The 22608-nt window shown below is 38.2% G+C and overlaps 2 protein-coding genes and 1 long non-coding RNA gene across 3 annotated transcripts in view; 1 reads left to right on the forward strand and 2 right to left on the reverse strand.

Annotated features, from left to right (window-relative positions):
- Positions 1 to 8120, reverse strand: part of LOC109183898 — a 15316-nt gene extending 7196 nt beyond the window's left edge. Inside the window, exons 1-2 of the long non-coding RNA XR_002054657.1 lie at positions 8109 to 8120; positions 4623 to 4624 (exon numbers count right to left, since the gene is read on the reverse strand). This is a non-coding gene — a long non-coding RNA (uncharacterized LOC109183898). The remainder of the gene's footprint in view (positions 1 to 4622; positions 4625 to 8108) is intronic.
- A 2953-nt stretch (positions 8121 to 11073) lies between these two features.
- Positions 11074 to 13232, forward strand: LOC109183899 (aldehyde oxidase GLOX1-like). Its single transcript, XM_019333929.1, has 3 exons — positions 11074 to 11483; positions 11568 to 11725; positions 11804 to 13232. Exons 1-3 carry the CDS (start codon positions 11169 to 11171, stop codon positions 12960 to 12962), a joined length of 1632 nt encoding a protein of 543 aa, XP_019189474.1. The 5' UTR covers positions 11074 to 11168; the 3' UTR covers positions 12963 to 13232.
- Positions 13233 to 18096: 4864 nt separating this feature from the next.
- Positions 18097 to 18393, reverse strand: LOC109183900 (rRNA 2'-O-methyltransferase fibrillarin-like). Its single transcript, XM_019333931.1, has one exon. It carries the CDS (start codon positions 18391 to 18393, stop codon positions 18097 to 18099), a length of 297 nt encoding a protein of 98 aa, XP_019189476.1.
- Positions 18394 to 22608: the final 4215 nt, after the last annotated feature.

The following is a 22608-nucleotide window of genomic DNA, read 5'->3' on the forward strand; positions in this document are numbered from 1 at the left end:
AAGGAAAGGAAGGGGCACTCATATCACTGGAGACAGACACAAACTGATTTGGCAAAGAAATGTTGAAATCTAACTTTCTAGAAGCTGAAACATAGTCATCTAAAGGTGAGGAACTACCGTATTTTCCGGAGATGGGGCATGCACCTTCTCCTGTTGGGATGGAGGCGGTTTGGGTGGATCCTCCGGAATAGTCCACGGCTCAGCTGAGATGAAACGAGAGAGAGCTTTGATTTGCTTAGTTTCTTTGTCCGAAAGGCCTTCTAGGAGACTCTCATGTGTCTTAACCGTGGCAAGCACTCGATCGGTGTCATCAGATGTGAGGGGAGAATCAGCATCAATAATGTGTCGAAGAAGTTCTAATCTTTCCGATTTCGTGGTGAAGATTGCAAAAGGGTTATCTTCTTCCATTGTTGAAGAATTTTTCGAAGGAAGTTCTAAGGATGAAGATGAAAGAGACGGTGGTGATGGGTAAGAGAGCCAAAGAGACAATGAATTAATTTGTTGATGTATGATGGTGAAGAGATGGTTCTCAAAAGGCGTGAAAGTAGGTAATGATTTGACTAGGTGGGAAGGCTAGATAGTAGAGTTATAATAGGAGAGTATTGTGGATGATAAAATCAGTATTTGAGTTTAAGATTTAATTTTGAGAATAGATTGAATATAAGAGGTCAATGAGCCGTATAAGGTAACAAGAGAGCGAGAGGCGTTAATTTTTTTTGGACATCGGTTTGGAAAAATTGAACGATATGGTTTTGGTTTTAGCTGGTATTAAATATAGAGAAAGATTATATTATGGATTAAAGAGTCGAATGAGCCCTTCTGCAACAATGTTAAACAAACAGCCATGTTAACGTAAAAAGATTAATTGGAATTTATTTGTAATACCTGGTGTGGTAGATTAAGCCGTGGGATTGCAGACTCCAAGTGCAGCTCTAAGTAGTTCAAATCTCGATTTGTCTAACGGCTTGGTGAATAAGTCTGTTAGAGCTTCTTTGATATTCTTCGGTTCGATCTGCGAAGTATAACAAGAATATCCTGCTAATTGAAGGTAATCACGTTTCGGTTTACCTCTAGTTTTTATGCCGGAACTGGGGTCTCCAATTACGTTTTGTATTGGATGAGCTTTTTGGATGCGAGTAGGGATATCAATGTTACCGTGATCAGTGACAGATTCTGACTCAGACTCGATTTCTTGCTCAGGTTGAGTTGATGTGGAAGATGGCATAGGAGACTCTGGATTAGGTTCAGGGGTTCTGGAATCAGAAGTTTCAGAACAACTTGTGTCAGGTTCTGTCACTGGTCCAGGCTGAGACGTTGTGATAATATCACTCGGTTGATCATCGATTACAACATTTGTGGACTCCATGATGGTTTGGTAACTTTGTTGTATACACGATATGCCCTGCTGTTTGTTGAATAGCCAAGGAAGATGCCTTCATCGCTTTTTGATTCAAACTTTCCATAATGTATACGGAGTCTGATTTGTGCCTGGACGTAGATAGACCCGATTGATGATGTGACATGCAGTGTTCACAGCTTCTGCCCAAAATTTTTGAGGTAGTCCTTTGGCATTGAGCAGAACTCGTCCCATTTCTTGAATTGTGTGGTTCTTCCATTCAACAACTCCGTTTTGTTGAGGTGTTTTTGGTGCTGAGTATTCATGTGTGATTCCTGTTTGGTTGCAGAAGATATCGAACAGATTGTTGTCGAATTCTCGTCCGTGATCACTTCGGATTCGAATGATGGGTTCATTTCTTTCTTTTTGAAGTTTCAATGCCAGAGTTTTGAAGGCTTCGAGGGTCTCAGACTTGTCCCTGAGAAAGGTAACCCAAGAAAAACGAGAATAATCATCTACGCAAACTAATGTATTTCTTACCTCCAACACTTTCTGTTTGCGTTGGGCCAATGAGATCCATGTGGATCAGTTCCAAGCAGTGACTTGTGTTTATGGTGTGCTGAGCTGGATGAGACGATTTGGTTTGCTTTCCTGCTTGACATGCACCACATATGGTTGGTTTGACTTCCAGCTTGGGTAATCCACGAACACCTTCAATCTTCACAAGTTTGTCAAGAAGTCTGTAACTTAGATGTCCTAGCTTTTGGTGCCAAAGCTCAGTTTCATCTATATTGATCCTGCAACACAAAACATTGTTAGTGAGAATATAGCAATTATCAGTTGACCTTGTACCTTCCATAACACACTGATTTGTTTTGTCTAGGACACTGCAGTTATTTTTGGTGAAGCTCACATTCCAGTTCAGGTCACATAGTTGACTTATACTTATAAGATTTGCATGAAGTCCTTTGACTAGTAGAACTTTCTCTAGTTTTGGCAGACCAACTACATTTAGCGTGCCTATACTAGTGACTTGTCCTTTTATACCGTCGCCAAAGGTAACTTCACCTTTGCTTGTATTTACGTTACTCAGAAATTTAGCATTTCCTGTCATGTGACGTGAACACCCGCTATCGAAGTACCATTTTTCTTCTCGACCTGTACTTTTAGAGTGGAAAGATACGAACGAGATATAATCTGTCTTTTTCACCCAGATTTGTCTTGTAAAGGGTTGGATGTTCTTGTGTTTGAACTTCTTGATTCTTTGATCCTTGTAGAAGTAGTAGCACTCAGGTCTGGTATGACCCCGTAACCTGCAATAATGACATATCGGGTTATAGGATTTATAATATGGCTTGAGTGATCTTACTGTACCAACGCGATGTGTCGCTATGCTAGACTCTGGAATATCTCCTTGACCAGGGCCTGACGCTTTGACAAACACAGTTTTATCCTTTGAGCTATTTCCTGTGAAACCTATTCCAAATTTTGCAGAAGTCTTTCTTCCAGACTCAAGGATTTCGTCAAGTGTAGACGTGGTATCCATCATTTGGATTTGGCGTTTGTAGGTGTTCAGCTCCTGCTTCAGAGTCTGTACCTCTTGTTTTAGTTTTTCTTCTCGGGCCAATACCTCTTTAAGAAGCAGATCCCTATCGGCTATTTGAGTTTGATACACTTTCTTTGCAGTTGTTACAATCCCTATTTCACTAGTTAATCTACGATTTTCTTTTCTTAGTGCTGCCCATTTGGGATACAACTTATTAAACTCAATTTCAAAAGATGATTCACTTGATTCTAAATCTTCTGTAGAGGTATACTCGCCTCCCTCCGAGTCAGCAACATCTTCATGACACGGTCCAGCAGCCATATGTGCAGTAAAGGCAACAAAATTACCAGAAATTTCGTCTGAATCAGATCCTCCTGTTTCACCGTCTGAGTCATCATCACTCCAAGTAACTGCTGACATGGATTTCTTGCGTCGAAGATAGGTGGGGCACTCTGCTTGTACATGTCCGAAGCCATCACATTCATAGCATCTGATCCCTTTACTGGTGGATTTCTCTTTGGACTGTCCTGGACGTGAACCAGAAGATTTGAAGGTTGATGATCCGGATTTAGAACTTGTTTTAGATGATGACGCCCCCTTTTGCATATTCTTGTTTCGTGAACCTTTTGATACCTGTTTCAAAAGTTTAGAAAAGTGTTTAGTAAGAAATACAACTGGATCATCACCTATTTCATCTAAGTCAGGTGCACAATTATTTTCTTTAGCGGTAAATGCTACTGTTTTTTGTTTTTTTGTGTGATCTGTTAAGATTTCCATCTCGTAAGTTCTTAGATTCCCCATTAGTTGTGTTACAGTCTTTTTCTCCCAGTTGTCATGTTCCTGGATTGCTGTAACTTTCATCCGGAACCGAGGTGGTAGCAATCGTAGAATTTTTTTCACCAACTTTTCTTGAGTGAACGGTTCTCCGAGGACCATAGCTCGATTTGCTAGCTCTTGCACACGAGTGTGAAAGGTCAAAATGGTTTCATCTTCATTGATCCGGAGCTCCTCGAAGTCTGACTGTACCAGTTGCAGTTTCGATTGTTTTACCAACGATGTGCCTTCGTAGGTAGCCTCTAGTGCTTCCCATGCGCCTTTAGCTGAATCATGGCCTGCAACAATAGGAAGTTGACTTTCATGAATTAGCCCATAAATAATATCTAGTGCCTTATCGTTGTGTCCAACACTTGTTTTCTCAGCTTGGGTCCATTCATTCTCAGGTTTCGTCACTCGAGTTTCATCCTCACTGGTACTGGCTTTGGTTGGATGTTCCCAGCCTGTTACAATGATACACCATACTGGTTCACCTTGTGCTTTGAGATGAGTGCGTGTGCGCACCTTCCAATACGCATAGTTGTCACTGACTAGCTGGGGAAGAGCTTTAGTGTGCTCCATTCTGTAACAATCAATAACCCGTGAGATCGAACAATTTAACAAAATCAGAAATAATAATACTAACCGCTGAAGGATTGAGATCAAGGGGCACAGAGTAGCCAGATCGTCAGACTAATAACTTAAGTCTGGAGGCTCTGATACCAATTGAAAAAGCCCGTGTATCTTGAAATCAATTTAACACTAAGGATTCTACTTGATTTTATGTTACGTGACAATTTTGCTGTTTAATTAAATCAATTTAATCAACATATAAATAACGAAATTGAAAGCATAAATAGAGTAAAGACACAGTAGAATTGTTACGCAGTTCAGAGCTCCTTCTCCTACGTCTGCGGGGCAACCCACGTCTGCCCAATCCACTAGATGTTCACCATAGAGTATTACAAGAGGTAACTACAAACGGCTCACAGCCTTTACCACTACAACTCTTCTAAAACACCTACTCAGGACTGAACCGTGCATGCCATAACCATCTTTGGTGTAGCACTTCAGCTGTCACAGGTACTAATTTGAAGTACAGATTTAAAACACAAATAATATAATCAATATTAAAGCAGTAATGTAGGAAGCTTGCATATGAGATCAGAATTTCAGAATTGGCAACTTCCTCTTTCATTTTACCTTCCTTATATACTGTACGCAATTCCCATTCCACCAAGCCTTGATTGTAGCTTCATATGTGGCTTGAATTCTTCTCAACCACTCATTCTTTAATTTGAGATCTTCAGACTTGCTCTTTGTCGAATTTATTAACAATAAATCTCCACCACATATTTTAGCTTGGTCCAAAATACTAATTACAACTCATGCTAATTAACATTACATATTAATAAAATAAACTAATAAATTAGCCAATCTAATGTGTACTATTTTGTACACTTACAAAAACAATGGCGTCAACTCTTGAGCAGAGTTCGGGATCCGTGTCTTTAAGAGATGGGGAGGAATCCAATTTCGCTGCCTCCTTGGATGGAGGAAAGATTTGGTCTAGAACTTTATATGCTTTGGCATGTATTTTGAATAGTTCTGACCGGGTAATATATTAGCCTTTTTCAATATCGAGTGTGACCTTGATGAAGGTATTGATATTAGAAACGGTGAGAGCCGGATGAAGTAAAATAGAGGAGGAAGGAGTAGGTTGAGATTGAGAGGAAGAAGAGGAGTTTTGGAAAATTGTACTGTCTGCCATTGATATGGCTGCCCAGGGAAGAAGGAAATGATGAATAAAGTTTAAAGGGATAAAAACCTTGGTTGCTTTAATACCATGTAAGAAATATTATTTTTCCTGAGTTTATTGATTTGTCTTGAGCCTCATATATACAATTATGGGCAACGGTCATATTCCTAAATAAGGTACAGAATAACACAATTAATCTAAAATATTCTAATAATAATAATATTCACATATTTATCTAATTTCCATAATCTAATAAATTCAACCATGCAAACAGTTTGATTGCAGTGCAATCACGTACTTGGAAGAATAGGTGCTTGGAAAACTTGAAAATTCACTGATTACATGAGCTTTACAAAACCTTAGAAAAGCTTATGTGCCACCAGGCACAATTGTCTTGAAACCCAATAATAATAAACAAATAAATGTATACAACCTTATGTGCCACCGGGCATCATTGTCCATTGTCCATACAGAACAGACCCTTCAACCACACAAATTATACTCAATGAGTTTCCTTCAAGTTTAACACTGAGAAGCCCTTTCTTCTTTGTTGTTTGGGTTGATGAGAACTCACTCACAAGGGTTCTCTTTACCACTGAACTATCACCCACAACTTCACCATTGCCAATCTATTGATACATTAAGTTATTAAGATATTTGAATCCAATAGAATAAATTTTTCAGTGTACTGGAGATCGAAGAACACAATTCCCTAAATATTATTGTTCAAAATAATAGAATCAATCTTAATACACTTGAAAAAAGCATATTTGTATATTACAAAATACTTGAAACCTATTGTAAAATGTGATACATATAAAAGAGGAAAAAGCTACACAATACTTTAACGCTTCTAAGTCATCACTTTATTCTTCAATCCAGCACTATGCCTCAACATCAACCTAATAATAAAAGAAATTTGTTACATATTGAAATAAGATTTTTAAGAAAGATTGAAACTATTAATATGTTATTACCCAATAAAATTGAGAACGATGATCACCAAGGCCTGGTTGGAATACTTTCTACAATATGTGAAAATTCAAGGCTGGCGGATCCTCACAAGACCCCGTTTAATTCGTTGATGTGCCAAATTATGAAAGCGAGGTATTTTCCCAATGCTAGTTTCCTAGAGGCGAACATTGGTCACAACCGTAGCTATCTATGGAGGATCATTCACGCGGGTCAAGGGTTATTGCGAAGAGGAGCTATTCGGCGGGTGGGAGGCGGTAAAGATACGTTAGTTTGAGGTCAGTTGTGGGTGGCAGATGCAAACAATGGACCTCTGAGTACGCCATGCATAGAAGAACTTCATGATGCTAGGCTATGCCAATTAAAGACCAGCGAGGCCATGAAAAAAAGCCAGCGAATCACATAACTCATGTGCTCAGACATGCTACTGGTTCCTCTTCTTTCCTTGGGGTGTGGATTACTCACCCACCTGATTGTATTTCGATATTGATTTAATATATCCTAGTTTCCTTTAAAAAAAACAACTATAATATAAAACAATTAATAAATAAATATAATAGGAAACTAAAACATGATATAGCATTTTATACTGTAACATTAAAGAAACATAAACTGCATAATCACCAAAAAAGAACTTGTAATCCTTACTTCACCTATAGAAAGTAGAAACTAAAGTTAATAGAATGGGATGCTCCAAATTGTAAAGCCAAGCTCCAAATTGCTCTTCCTCAATCTTCTATTTAGTCTTGGTGATGGAGTGCTAGGTTTTGGGCTATATTTATAGGTGATTTAGGAGTGATTGAGTACATCATGGAGCTGGGAGATTGAGTTTGATTTTAACTAGGAATTAAGCGTGCATGTTTTTTAGGATTTTTTATTTAAATCTTAATAATTTAGACATGCAGTTAGAGTTTTAATGGGAGTTTGAAATTTAGTAAATTTAACAGAGAATTAATGGAGAATATAATTTTTAACAGGAAAAGAAATAATATTATATTGTTAAATAGAAATATGAATTTTAATATTGTTGTAATGCTAATATTATGTTTGACTATTTTACTACTCAATCATCCATTCCTGACTGACATATGTTCTAATATTATATATATATATATATATATATATATATATATATATATATATATATATATATATATTATAATAACGATAAAATTAACAATAATTATAATATATGTTACTTCCTATTTCTAGTATTTGTACTGTCATATTTATTTGTCACGCACGGAGTATTATAATAGTGTTTTAATATTGTCCTATTGTATTACAAATAAGAATTTTAAATTAGGAATTGTATGACACTATTTTACAATATTAGAATATGAATTTTAATGTAGAATTATAGTACGAATAGAAAAGTTGGAAAGAATTGATTATCGCGTTTTTCGCTACTTCACTCTTGCTAGGTATAGCGTAAGAGTTGATTGTGTTGGGATGATTTCCGGATTATGTCATTCTCAAGGGATGGCCGCTCGGAGTTACCCCTAAGTTGCTAACGTCAGAAAGTAAAGACATCGGTATTGTTTGACTGCATGTCACGCGTACACAAAAGATAAACGCCGTACTGAACTAGTAAAATGAATGCTAACAAGTGGTAATCAAATGAAAGGTAGATAGGGTTGAATTGCTTAGTGTGGATTAAGATGCTTGTCGAATCATTAGACATAGGGAAAGAGGATGCAAATTCTAAGTCTAGGGAGTGGCTTGTGTCCTTTCGTAAGTTAGACTACTAGGACTTGTTTAGGCCTCACCTAAACCTTTCCACAAATACCTTGCCTACAATTCCTTCCCAACCAAGCCCCGTAGGGTTCTTGAGCTAGGAAAAGCCAAGGATGGGAGCTTGGATTGACCTAGCATAGGTCAATCCCTCAAACAACCATAGGAGGTGATCAAGTTCCTCTGATGCAAACAAATCAATCCCCAACAACAACACATAGAAGCATTGCAATCAATCAATCCCTAATTCAAGAACTAAGTCACAAAAGCATCATCATCACACACTTTCACAATTCAAACCCTAGCTAAGCTAGTCTACAATAGCCATAGAAATCATAAAAGCATTCATAAATGTAAACCTAACCAAGCAAATAGAAATGAAAAGAGTCGAGATAATACCAAACAAATAGATTAGGAAATAAAAGAAGCCTTGCAAGATCTCTTGAATTTGGAGTTTGTCAATCTCTTCCTTCAATGAATCTCCCAAGAAATCCAAGCTTGAATCTATTAAGATCTCTCAACAAATTGCTCTCTCTTCAATCTCATAATGCTAAGCTATCAAAGTATTCTAAAAACCTACCAAATGTCATCTCCAAATCTGATCTAGAATTTCTTATTTAGGCCCCCCTTTCAATCCCTTCCGCAGCTCTTCCACGCAGCCTTCAATGCCCCGGACAACGCTCGTTGTTTGGGAACTTATTCCGTCCAACGCGGGTCACAAAGCACGTTGTGATACGAGTTGAACATTCTGGAAATCAGCTCTGTTTGTGCCTCTCCACAACGCACGCGGCAACGCGCTTTGTGACCTTCGTAGCTTGGTCTCGGCTTGTCTTCTTTTCCCGCTTTCGCTCCGGTTGTGCCACTTTGCCTTGCTAGTTTAAGGCCGAAGCTTACTTAAACACATATAAAACACAAAGTGTGGTGTTAATTTACAGTAAAATGCAAAACATAGCTAATTGGCACGATATTGCTACACAAAGGATTGTTTTTAGCTTAGAATTCACCCTAAATGAACCCTAAAAATGTGTGTCTTTGACACTTATCACAAGTTTCCACACTTTAGTCTTGCTTGCCCTCAAGCAAGTTTCAATCAAACCAATGATCACTTAAGTGTCAAAGATGCACCTAACACCAACTCAATGATAACTTAATTCGTCCAAAGGTCGATCAAGATAAGTGTCACGCAAACGGAGGGGGTGAAATCCCTCATATCATGTAATAAATATGCTAGCTATGCACCCTTACTAAATCTACTCAAGGAATATACTAAGGAAGCCCCATACTCCGAAAAGATAGGATGAAGACTAAAAAAGGGATACCCTCTCTCACCATTCATCAAGCATGCAATCTAAAATTGGTATTCACCTCTTATCTTGCAAAGGCCTATAGCCGAGCCACACTAGTGGGAACGATGTGTACAAACCAACCGACCCCGGCACGGAGCTTCGTGTTTTAACCTCGGGGAAACTTTTTGTGGTCCCGACATAAGCGCTGGTTCTCACATACTTCCACCCTTATGCCAAAGATCGACTCCCCACAGCTGCACGGAAAAGATATCTCTGTTTTAACCCGAGAACTCTTTTGTGATCCCGATATAGGAAATGGCTCCCTCTTTTTGCTCTTTTTTTTTTTCTCATCTCCTAAGACATCGCCATTGGGACAACCAACTTCACGTAGAGCTCTACGCTTTTTCGAAGACAGTGCAATGGAATTGCCCCAAGTCCTAGCAAGATGGCTTACCTCTTTTCTTATCTCACGGGATGGCCTCAAATCATATGACTGCAAACTCAGGTATGTTACTAAATCTTAAAAAAATATGCTGGTCATGATTCAATATTCACTGGTGATGGTTCTCACTTAAAAATAGATGTTGTTGGGGATGTTGTAGTTTCTAATGGTAAGAATGATTTATTAGTCCGTGATTTCCATCATGTACCCCAACTAAGTCGTAATTTACTCTCTATTTGTCAGTTAACATGACAATATCCTTTTAAATTGTGAATTTACCCATAAGATTTTATGCATTAAGGAACGAGCAACAAGTTGATCCATAATAGTGGGTCAACGTAAAGGGGATTTTTTTTTAATCCAAACCAAAGGAAGAACACTTTTCCAATAGACTAAACTCAGAGAATGAAGAGCTGTGGCACCAACACCTTGGACATTCGCAAAAATCCACTGTTCAATTATTACGCACTAAGAATTGAATTCATGTTAGTTCAAATAACAAGCTGGACATTGTTTGTGAAAGTTGTCAATTATGCAATCTTAGCAAACTACCTTTTAATTCATCTTCTTCTTCCAATATTGGTGGTTTTGACAAAATTCATTCTGACATTTAGGTACCAGCCCCTGTATGTGATAATCTTAAGTTAATTATTTCTTTTTTATTTAATAATTTAGTAACATTTATAATAATAAGGTTTCGAAAAAAGAGATCTATTTTTTTTAAATTGAAATATCAAGTAAAAAATGTTGCTTTAAGCGTAACACTAATGTTTAGCCTTTTGAATTAAATACATAAATAAAATTGGTGGCCATTGCAATTTTTGACATGATAAAATGACTAAAGTGATCAAATTTATGTTGAACTTTTTTAAAATGACTTTTGGAAAATAAGTTATTTTAATATCCAGAAAACATGCATTTTCCTTTCTAATGTTTGATTGCATTATGTAAAATTGTCCATGAATTAATTAACTTAACATTTTAATAAAATAAAAAGAAGAGGGGAGGGGAGGGGAGAGCTGAGAAAATAAAATTTGATGGGCATGAGGCAAGAGCTAGGTAGTTTGTTTGTATATAATAATAGTGGATATCCATAATTGTAGGCATTTGAATCTGAGTAGCGCAATAATGCAAGTATATATATGTGAAGAGGTAGGCAGGACGAAGAACATCGAACATCGAACATCGAACATCGAACATCGAACATCGAACATCGAGAAATAAATAAAAAGAATTAGTCCATTGGAGAAGCTAGATAAATAAAAGATCGAGTTTCTCCAATGGCGTCAATAACAGTAGCTTATTATTATGTTCTTGTATTGTTTGTTTGCAGCGCCTATGGGAAACCAGATTTGGAGATGAATCCTTCAGCCTCGAGCTGGCAAACTGTAACTGAAAACGTGGGTGTTTCCGCCATGCACATGCAGTTGATGACAAACAACAGGGTTGTCTGGTATGACGCCATTAATCTTGGTCGCTCCGCACTGATGCAGAATCCTAAGTGGTGCAGAAAAGATGATAAGGGCCGTGAAGACTGCTGGGCTCATGGCGTTACCTATGATCTCGACACCGCTAAAGTTGTCAAGACACTCAAGGTATATATATAATACTGGCCTGGCCTGGGTACAATTTATTTCATTAATTAATTAATTATATTGTTTTTATGCATATATGTTTAGTTGAGCCTGAATACATGGTGCTCGTCGGGAGGGCTGTCGAGCACCGGAAAATTGATAAGCACCGGAGGCTACGACAAAGGTTTTCGAGGAATTAGAATCCTGGATCCCTGCGATTTATGCGATTTCAAGGAAGATGTTGGACTTTCTGCAAACAGATGGTAAGCATTATTATTTTCAAATTCTGATCTTATAATAATTAATTTAATTTAATTTACTACGTTGAACTGAACTGGCAGGTATGCTTCTCAACAAGTCTTGGAAAATGGTGATTTTATCGTGGTGGGAGGAAGAAAATCTCACAACTATGAAATTGTCCCGCCAGATCAGCTTAAATTCCCGAACAAACAATTTCCGCTTCGGCTGCTCGAGGAAACCACCGACGGCTTTCTGGAGAATAATTTGTATCCATTTGTGTACCTCCTCCCCGACGGCAATGTCTTCCTCTTCGCCAACGATCGCTCCATTATTTTCAACCCTAGAACCGGAAAGACAATTCGGGAGCTTCCTAAGCTGCCAGGGGGGTCCCGGAACTACCCGGCCTCGGGGCAATCCGCGCTTCTTCCTCTCAAACTCACCAAAGCGAATGATTTTGTGAAGGCGGAGGTTTTGGTTTGCGGCGGCAATACACACGAAGCCTTCAAGGTCACGGAGCATCCGCCGAGGCAATTTCCGCCGGCGTTGAAGGATTGCGGCAGGATTGTTGCGAATCAGGAAGGGGCCAAGTGGGAAATTGAGGAGATGCCGTCGGGGAGGGTTATGGGAGATATGTTGATTCTCCCCGATGGGAATGTCCTCATAATTAATGGCGCGAAAACCGGGACCTCTGGTTGGGACGGGGCGGAGGAACCAAATTTCACTCCGGTGCTTTACAGCCCGGATAAACCGAAAGGGGAAAGGTTTACTGAGTTGACACCAACAAAAATTGCCAGAATGTACCATTCCACTTCTGCGGTTTTGCCCGACGCTAAGATCTTAGTAGCGGGAAGTAACACCCACGATTCCTACGATATGAAAGCCAAATACCCAACCGACATGCGCGTCGAGAAATTCTCGCCGCCGTACTTAGCCCCCGCACTGCAAAAGTTTCGGCCGCAGATCGTGGAGAAGCTTTCCCAAACGGAATTGGTTTATGGAAAGAATTTCAATATCCATTTCAAGCTAGATGATGCGGCGGACATGTCTAGTATTAAGGTTACCATGTATCCGCCGCCTTTCACCACTCACGGGTACTCTGAGGGCCAAAGGATGCTGATTTTGGGACTCACCTCTGTGGCCAAGGATACCATCTCCGCCGTGGCGCCGTCCTCTGGCAAGCTTGCACCACCAGGCTATTACTTGATCTTTGTTGTGCACCGTGGCGTACCCAGCAAGGGATTGTGGGTGCATATTAAATAGAACAGAATAGAAGATACGGGCTCGCTTGTTCAGTGTTGACAGTATTTGGGTGCAATTAGCCTTACATGCTGATTGAGTCATTGAATTATCGTGATTTGTATCTTTTTATAGTGCAGACGAACTACGGTGTGAGGGGTGGGGGGTCCCTTAGAGTGGGGAATCCAACCTATAGAATAGAAGACGATGGGCATTGAATTTTTTTTTATTTTTGTAATCTTGTACAGAGTACCATATAATAATATATACAGTACAACATTTTCTATAAGAACTTATGAGCACAGTTCTTAAATTCTTTACATAAATTAATAAATTAAAGAAATTGAAGAGTGGGAGGAAGGTAGAGGTTTGCAGGTTTGAAACATCTCAAAATTATACGTACAATTGTTAAATTTTGTTTCTTATGAAATGGTAATTGTGATTTCTTTCCTCCTATGATAGATTATTAATGCAATCATGAGTGGGTGGAATACTGGAAAATATAGATGTATACTCATGATTATTGTTGTTGGGAGAAGGAGTTTGAGTCACCAACTCTAGTTCTCCCAAATGGAGTCCCGGCCCTTTGCTTTCTCTATCTTCCTCTCTTCTTTCAAACCTTTAATTTCCGGCAGCCTTTTCACCTTAGTGCATGTGAAAAATGATACTAAAAAACAAAGTTATAAGTGTAATAACATATATTATCAAATGATAATGTAATTAAAATTTAAATGATCTTGGAGTGTAATTAAAATGATACTTGAACGTGCAAAAAATGAAACTAAACAATAGAACTCATACTATAACGTATATGCAAATGAAATGATACAACGTAGTTTTACTTCATGATCCACATTGCAATGTGGATTATGTGGACCATAGATAAATGTTCATTTTTAGTATAATGTTTGTTTTTAAAATGCAAGTTCATTTTTAAATATTATACCAAATAGTGAACGACCTTCAACAAAAAAAATTAACATTCAATGTATTAAAAATAAACTTTTAGTATATTAAAAATGAACATTATGTAAGTGGATTTGAGTGGGTGATTGTAACACCCGATTTTACCACAACTCCGCTATTACCAAAAGAAATAGGAACCGGATTAAAGTGAATGGAGTTTGGACAGATGATGCTCCTATATGTGAGTATGTGACTGACTTTTTTTTCTTCTTTGTTTGAGAGGGTTCTACGGGATAACGAGTTGGAGCTTTTGGAGATGGCAGAAACTCGTAGAATCTCCCCCAATCAAGCTAGTAGACAAAAATTCAATGACCCGTGTGGGCAAATATATGCAATGTACGGACATATGAAATAATATATGCACGTAGGTTCAATTCCTACTGGATGCACGCAATTAGGACCTTGGAATCTCATCCATACATAACGAATTGATGTCACATAACACAGTTCAGATCCATATCATAACATATCTATCTATATTTTTTTTTTTCATATATATGCGATGGGTGAACGACGGCGGGAATTGAACCCGCGCATAGTGGATTCACCGCCTTAATCCACTTGGCTACATCCGCCCCCAGACTATGTTCTTATTTTTTCATTTTTTTTTCTAATTACTAATTAGAAATTATAGATGCAATTGGATTATCCATTATTGAAAACTTCTTTCTATACGACATTTTTAATCGTACTTACAGATGGTACAATATCCCCACATATCAAAATTTTTAATCTCCTAAATTTACTTACTCTTGACTGCTACGTAAATTTGACCACAATTAAAGACCGGCCTTCTAAAAAATAATCCCACGTGTGATAGTGTTTGCCATTGACTTTTATTTATTATCATGACATATGATAGCATAAAAGAAAATTTTTTTCTTTGGAACTTGAAAGACAATCTTGTATCAGAAGGTGTTAACGACATTCGAGGAATTAAAACCATTGTTCCTGCATTTGTTCCACACATAATCTGAGCTTCCAAAACATGATCAACCAACCTTGTAACCATTACACTGTCCTAATGAGTGATCTATATTTCTCAATAGCATCACAGGTGGTAGATTTCAGCAATCCATTGTGCACCTTGTAACCATAATCTATATTTCTCTTATTAGTTGTGTTGCATATTCACATTTTGTAGTGTTAAATGTTGAAAAAAAATACATGTAGATTATTGTTTTAAGTTTCTATCATTTTGTATCTGTTTTTTTAATACATGGTAGCTTATAGTTTAAAGTCCAACATATTATTTTATGATTATTAATTGTGTTGCATATTCATATTTAATTGTGTTGCGTATTCATATTTTGCTTTCTTTTCCTCTGGCTACTAAGATGTTTCAGTTCGCCAGGTTGTCTCTAGACTGCCCATGGATTCAGCAGCAGTTCGAAAGGTTGCCCTATTTGGGAATCTCCAGATCTATGCTTATTTTCAACTCCCCGAAGCATTTCGTCGATTACTATGCCCTTCTTCATCTCTGGGTGCCTAGGTATCCACCGTAAGCCTTTCCTCGTTTGAACCTCGCCCTTCACTTTTAAGGCTATGCCATCCTAAGGTGCTGCTAAATGGATGGATCTTATCAACGTCCATGAATGAGAAACCATAGATCGAACCGCCGAATCGGAAAAAATTGGGTCCTATCATAAAGCTTTAATTTGGATCGGCTCAGTTCAGGAGTCGGAGATAAGCGGACTCAAACCTCTGACATCCGCCGCAGGGTAAACCACAGCCCGACTGATTCTACCATAGAGGCCAACGATAGACAATAATTACCCCCCCCCCCCCCCCCCCCCCGAACACAGTTTACAACTTTCATCGTACTGTGCTCTCTAAAGAGCAACTCTTCTCAAAATCTCACTCAAAAGGTGCTAAGTTGAAATCCCACTCTAACTAAAGATTCTTGTGGTAGATATTGCAATGCTAAGTACTGTACGAATGGTTGTCGATTTTACCACCAGACTAAAAGTTTCACCACAGTCTATGCCAGTCTGTTGTCCTGCACCATCTCCTACAAGGCGGGCTTTGTGCCGCTCAGATTATTTTTTTATGCCTGAAAATCCACAAACTTCGAATAATATTAGCATTGGATGGACGGGGCACTAAGTCCCACATCTTATTTTTAATTAAAGCATCGTATTCATCCTTCATAGAAATGTTCCAATTATGTCTTTTAAAGCATGTATTGGGTTCATAGGTAGGGGAGATATGGAGGTCGTAGTAGTGGTGTGAAGATTGAAGAGTTTTCTAGGTTTAAAAATTCAATGTTGCGCTCTTGTGGTCATTTGAGGAGAATGAGTGTGATTTATTTGTGGACTTATTTGGGAAGATTGATTGGTGGTCAGTGGAGTTGGTGGTATGGGCTGAGAGTTTGGAGATGATGAAGGTGTGGGTTGAGGCGAGGCATGCAGTGGGCCGAGATGAAAGATTGGACTGTGATGATCTATTTCCTAATGGTGTTGCGGGTGTAGGAGAAGTGTATTGTTGTGGGGTTATCTCATGAGAGGGAAAATGCGCTGAACTTTGCTGAGATTGTATGGGAGAATGAAGAGGTGATATATTTTGGTCCTCGACTCCAAGAGTTGGAGTTAGGCCGTGAGATAAGTACGGGTTAAGATATAGGCCGGCCTGCATCCAAAAACTCATAAGTGGAGACATTAGTAGCATGTAATTTGGAAAAGGGAAAGGTGTTTTCATCAAAAGTTACATGCCTTGAAATGATTATTTTTCGACTTGATAAGTCGTAACATTTATAACCTCTATGATTTGTCGGATATCCCAAAAAAACACAAGGTGATGATCTGGCTTGCAATTTTTTACGTGAGGTGGATGGAATTAATGGATAGCATAAATATCCAAAAATCCGAAGATGAGAATAAGAGAGATCCTTTTGATAAAGAATTTTTGTGGGTGTTTGATAAGCAAGCTTTTTATTGGGAAGAATGTTGAGTAAATACGTGGCCATTTGTAGTGCATGGTGCCAGAATGAAGGAGGTAGAGAGGCATGGGCAAGAAGAGTTCGAGTAATATTATTAATTGTTTGAATTTTCCTTTCATCCTTTCCATTTTGAGAAGATGTATGAGGACAAGAAAAGTGAAAACTCATACCATTTAATTTACAAAGCTTGTGAAAGGGCCTATTATCATATTCCGTTCCATTATCACATTGAAAACATTTTATTTCTTTTTCAAATGGGGTTTTGATATAAGTACGATAAGATAGAAAGATTGAATATACCCGAGATTTGTTAGCAATTGGAAACGTCCATAAAAAGTTTGTAAAATCATCAAGAAATAAAAACATAATAACGATGCCCACCCGAACTTAGGGTAGGTGACGACCATAGTTCACTTTGCACAATATCAAAAGGAAATGAAGTAAAGGATAATGAGTCATAAAAAGGTAATTTAACTTGTTTCCCAAGTGAGCAAGAATCACAAAAAAAAAAAAATTTCCCCTAAATTTATTGCAAATAATAGTATTATTTTTGCGTAAAGAAATTAAAATAAGAGCTCCCGGATGCCCTAGTCGGTTATGCCATAGTTGGGGAGATAACACGGCAAAATTAGAGGGTGTTGATGTGTGAAAATAAGGCCTTGTAGTAATTGGATATAAGTCTCATGTGCTGTCACATCTCATTAAGTCCATCCCTGTCTAAAAATCCTTCACAGAAAATCCGTTACGATCAAATTCAACTGTGACATCATTATCAGTAGTGAATTTTCTTACGGAGACTAGATTTTTAATCAATTTTGGAACATGCAAGACATTATTTAAATTTAAGGGAGGATGAGGAATTGGTCAAAAAGTATTGCCACAACCACTAATTGGAATTGTATCATCACTACCAACAATAATAATTTTATTTTTATTCATATTAGAATAAGATGTAAGGTTACCTCCATTTGAAGTCATGTGAGATGTAGCTCCTGTATCCATGTACCATTGATCATCAGGAGGGGCAATTGAGAAAGTATGCATAGCCTGTTGAATATCAGTTGGTGTATACGAAGATTGACCCAAATTTGTTGATGCCAAGTGAGCTTGGGATGGTCTTGGTCCAAGTATTGATTGTGAGGCTAGTGGTGGTTGATTTCTTTGCCATTGGGCTGGTGTGGTAGGATATGGACAAGGTGGAGTAGCCCAAGGTTGCCATGGCCCATTCTACATGGGTGGATAAGACCAATTTTGCTAATTAGCGTTCTGCCAGAATGTGTTGTGCGGCTGGTATTGTGTTTGTCGGCCACCACGATTTCCTCTGCCCCTGCCGGGAGATTGGCGACCGCCTCTTCTGTCGCCGCGATTTGTGGAGTGGCCGCCTCGAGAACCAGAGCTACCACCACGGTTAGAGTTGCCACCGCGTGAAACAAAGCCGTTGTTTCTGCCACCGCGACCTCCTCGATTTTCCCCATAATTTCTGGCAGATTGATCATCGGCAGACGCGTGAAGAGCAGTGGGATCGTAGGGGTTAGCAGCCTTTTTCGCCATCGTTGTTTCCTCCAAGATATTCATGGATCGGGCTTTGTAAAAAAAAGGGGAATGGGGTCGTCGTGTCGAATTTGTGTTCCAACGGTAGCACATGCATCAGTTAAACCGGAGACAAGTCGAAGTACTAACCTGTTGTTTGATACAGGAGCGCCAACATTTGATAATTGTTATGCTAGTGTTTTTAGATGCTGGCAGTAGGAAGAGTCATCTGGAAACTTCTCCATCCGAACCGCAGAAAACTCTTGTTCCAGGTAGAGTGCCCTTGAATTTTTATTGTTTGAAAAAATCTCCTCTAGCCTGTTCCACGCGAGTTCAGCGGTAGAATTTCGTTCAATAATGGTATGCAGAAGATCTTCAGAGATTGTGACGTAAATCCATTGGCGTCAACTCTTGACCAGAGTTCGGGATCCGTATCTTTAAGAGATGGGGAGGAATCCAATTTAGCTGCCTCCTTGGATGGAGGAATGATTTGGTCTAGAACTTTATATGCTTTGGCATGTATTTTGAATAGTTCTGACCAGGTAATATATTGGGCTTTTTCATTATCAAGTGTGACCTTGATGAAGGTATTGATATTAGAAACGGTGAGAGCCGGATGAAGTAAAAGAGAGGAGGAAGGAGTAGGTTGAGATTTAGAGGAAGAAGAGTAGTTTCGGCCAATTGTATTGTCTGCCATTGATATGGCTGCCCAGGGAGGAAGAAAATGACGAATAAAGTTTAAAGGAATAAAAACCTGGGTTGCTCTAATACCATGTAAGAAATATTATTTTCCCTGAGTTTATTGATTTGCCTTGAGCCTCATATATACAATTATGGGCAACGCTTATATTCCTAAATAAGGTACATAATAATACAATTAATCTAAAATATTCTAAGAATAATAATATTTACACATTTATCTAATTTCCATAATCTAATAAATTCAACCATTCAAACAGTTTGATTGCAGTGCAATCACGTACTTGGAAGAATAAGTGCTTGGAAAACTTGAAAATTCACTGATTACATGAGCTTTACAAAACCTTAGAAAAGCTTATGTGCCACTAGTAGCCCAGAGTAAACAACCTTATGTGCCACATGGCACAATTGTCTTTGAAACCCAATAATAATAAATAAATAAATGTATACAACCTTATGTGCCACCGGGCATCATTGTCCATTGTCCATACAGAACAGACCCTTCAACCACACAAATTATACTCAATGAGTTTCCTTCAAGTTTAACACTGAGAAGCCCTTTCTTCTTTGTTGTTTGTGTTGATGAGAACTCACTCACAAGGGGTCTCTTTACCACTAAACTATCACCCACAACTTCACCATTGCCAATCTATTGATACATTAAGTTATTAAGTTATTTGAATCCAATAGAATAAATTTTTTAGTGTACTGGAGATCGAAGAACACAATTCTCTAAATATTATTGTTCAAAATAATAGAATCAATCTTAATACACTTGAGAAAAGCATATTTGTATATTACATAATACTTGAAACCTATTGTAAAATGTGATACATATAAAAGAGGAAAAAGCTACACAATACTTGAACGCTTCTAAGTCATCACTTTATTCTTCAATCCAGCACTATGCCTCAACATCAACCTAATAATAAAAGAAATTAGTTACATATTGAAATAAGATTTTTAAGAAAGATTGAAACTATTAATATGTTATTACCCAATAAAATTGAGAACGATGATCACCACTGCCTGGGTGGAATACTTTCTACAATATGTGAAAATTCAAGGCTGGCGGATCCTCACAAGACCCTGTTCGATTCGTTGATGTGCCAAATTCTGAAAGCGAGGTATTTTCCCAATGCTAGTTTCCTAGGGGCGAACATTGGCTACAACCGTAGATATCTATGGAGGAGCATTCACGCGGGTCAAGGGTTATTGCGAAGAGGAGCTATTCGGCGGGTGGGAGGCGGTAAAGATACGTTAGTTTGAGGTCAGTTGTGGGTGGCAGATGCAAACAATGGACCTCTGAGTACGCCATGCATAGAAGAACTTCATGATGCTAAGCTGTGCCAATTAAAGACTAGCGAGGCCATGAAAAAAAGCCAGCGAATCACATGGCTCATGTGCTCAGACAAGCTGCTGGTTCCTCTTCTTTCCTTGGGGTGTGGATTACTCACCCACCTGATTGTATTTCGATGTTGATTTAATATATCCCAGTTTCCTTAAAAAAACTATAATATAAAACAGTTAATAAATAAATATAAAAGGAAACTAAAACATGATATAGCATTTTATACTGCAACATTAAAGAAACATAAATTGCATAATCACCAAAAAAGAACTTGGAGGAATGCTCCAAATTGTAAAGCCAAGCTCCAAATTGCTCTTCCTCAATCTTCTGTTTTAGTCTTGGTGATGGAGTGCTAGGTTTTGGGCTATATTTATAGGTGATTTAGGAGTGTTTGAGTACATCATGGAGCTGGGAGATTGAGTTTGATTTTAACTAGGAATTAAGCATGCATGTTTTTTAGGATTCTTTTTTTTATTTTAATCTTAATAATTTAGACGTGCAGTTGAGTTTTAATGGGAGTTTGAAATTTAGTAAATTTAACAGAGAATTAATGGAGAATATAATTTTTAACAGGAAAAGGAATAATATTATATATATTATAATAACGATAAAATTAACAATACTTATAATATATGTTGCTTCCTATTTCTAGTATTTGTATTGTCATATTATAAAAGTGTTTTAATATTGTCCTATTGTATTACAAATAGGAATTTTGAAATGGAATTATCGTACGAATAGAAAAGTAGGAAAGAATATATTTTATTAGGAATTGTATTACACTATTTTAAAATATTAGAATATGAATTTTAATGTAGAACTATAGTACGAATAGAAAAGTTGGAAAGAATTGATTATCGCGTTTTTCGCTACTTCACTCTTGCTAGGTATATAGCGTAAGAGTTGATTGTGTTGGGATGATTTCCGGATTATGCCATTCTCAAGGGATGGCTGCTCGGAGTTACCCCTAAGTTGCTAACGTCAGAAAGTAAAGACATCGGTATTGTTTGACTGCATGTCACGCGCACACAAAAGATAAACGTCATAGTGAACTAGTAAAATGAATGCTAACAAGTGGTAATCAAATGAAAGGTAGATAGGGTTGAATTGCTTAGTGTGGATTAAGATGCTTATAGAATCATTAGACGTAGGGAAAGAGATGCAAATGCTAAGTCTAGAGAGTGGCTTGTCTCCTTCCGTAAGTTATACTACTAGGACTTGTTTAGGCCTCACCTAAACTTTTCCACAAATACCTTGCCTACAACTCCTTCCCAGCCAAGCCCTGTAGGGTTCCTGAGCTAGGAAATGCCAAGGATGGGAGCTTGGATTGACCTAGCATAGGTCAATCCCTCAAACAACCATAGGAGGTGATCAAGTTCCTCTGATGCAAACAAATCAATCCCCACAACAAGACATAGAAGCATTGCAATCAATCAATCCCTAATTCAAGAACTAAGTCACAAAAGCATCATCATCACACACTTTCACAATTCAAACCCTAGCTAAGCTAGCCTACAATAGCCATAGAAATCATAAAAGCATTCATAAATGTAAACCTAACCAAGCAAATAGAAATGAAAAGAGTAGAGATAATACCAAACAAATAGATTAGGAAATAAAAGAAGCCTTGCAAGATCTCTTGAATTTGGAGTTTGTCAATCTCTTCCTTCAATGAATCTCCCAAGAAATCCAAGCTTGAATCTATTAATATCTCTCTACAAATTGCTCTCTCTTCAATCTCATAATGCTAAGCTATCGAAGTATTCTAAAAACCTACCAAATGTCCTCTCCAAATCTGATCTAGAATTTCTTATTTATCCCCCCCTTTCAATCCCTTCCGCAGCTCTTCCACGCAACCTTCAATGCCCCGGGCAACGCTCGTTGTTTGGGAACTTATTTCGTCCAACGCGCGTCACAAAGCACGTTGTGATACGCGAGTTGAACATTCTGGAAATCAGCTCTGTTTGTGCCTCTCCACAACGCACGCGGCAACGCGCTTTGTGACCTTCGTAGCTTGGTCTCGGCTTGTCTTCTTTTCCCGCTTTCGCTTTGTGCCACACTTTGCCTCGTTAGTTTAAGGCCGAAGCTTACTTAAACACATATAAAACACAAAGTGTGGTGTTAATTTACAGTAAAATGCAAAACATAGCTAATTGGCACGATATTGCTACACAAAGGATTGTTTT

Source organism: Ipomoea nil, unplaced genomic scaffold (genome assembly GCF_001879475.1).
Source record: "Ipomoea nil cultivar Tokyo-kokei standard unplaced genomic scaffold, Asagao_1.1 scaffold1223, whole genome shotgun sequence".
Lineage (NCBI taxonomy): Eukaryota > Viridiplantae > Streptophyta > Magnoliopsida > Solanales > Convolvulaceae > Ipomoea > Ipomoea nil.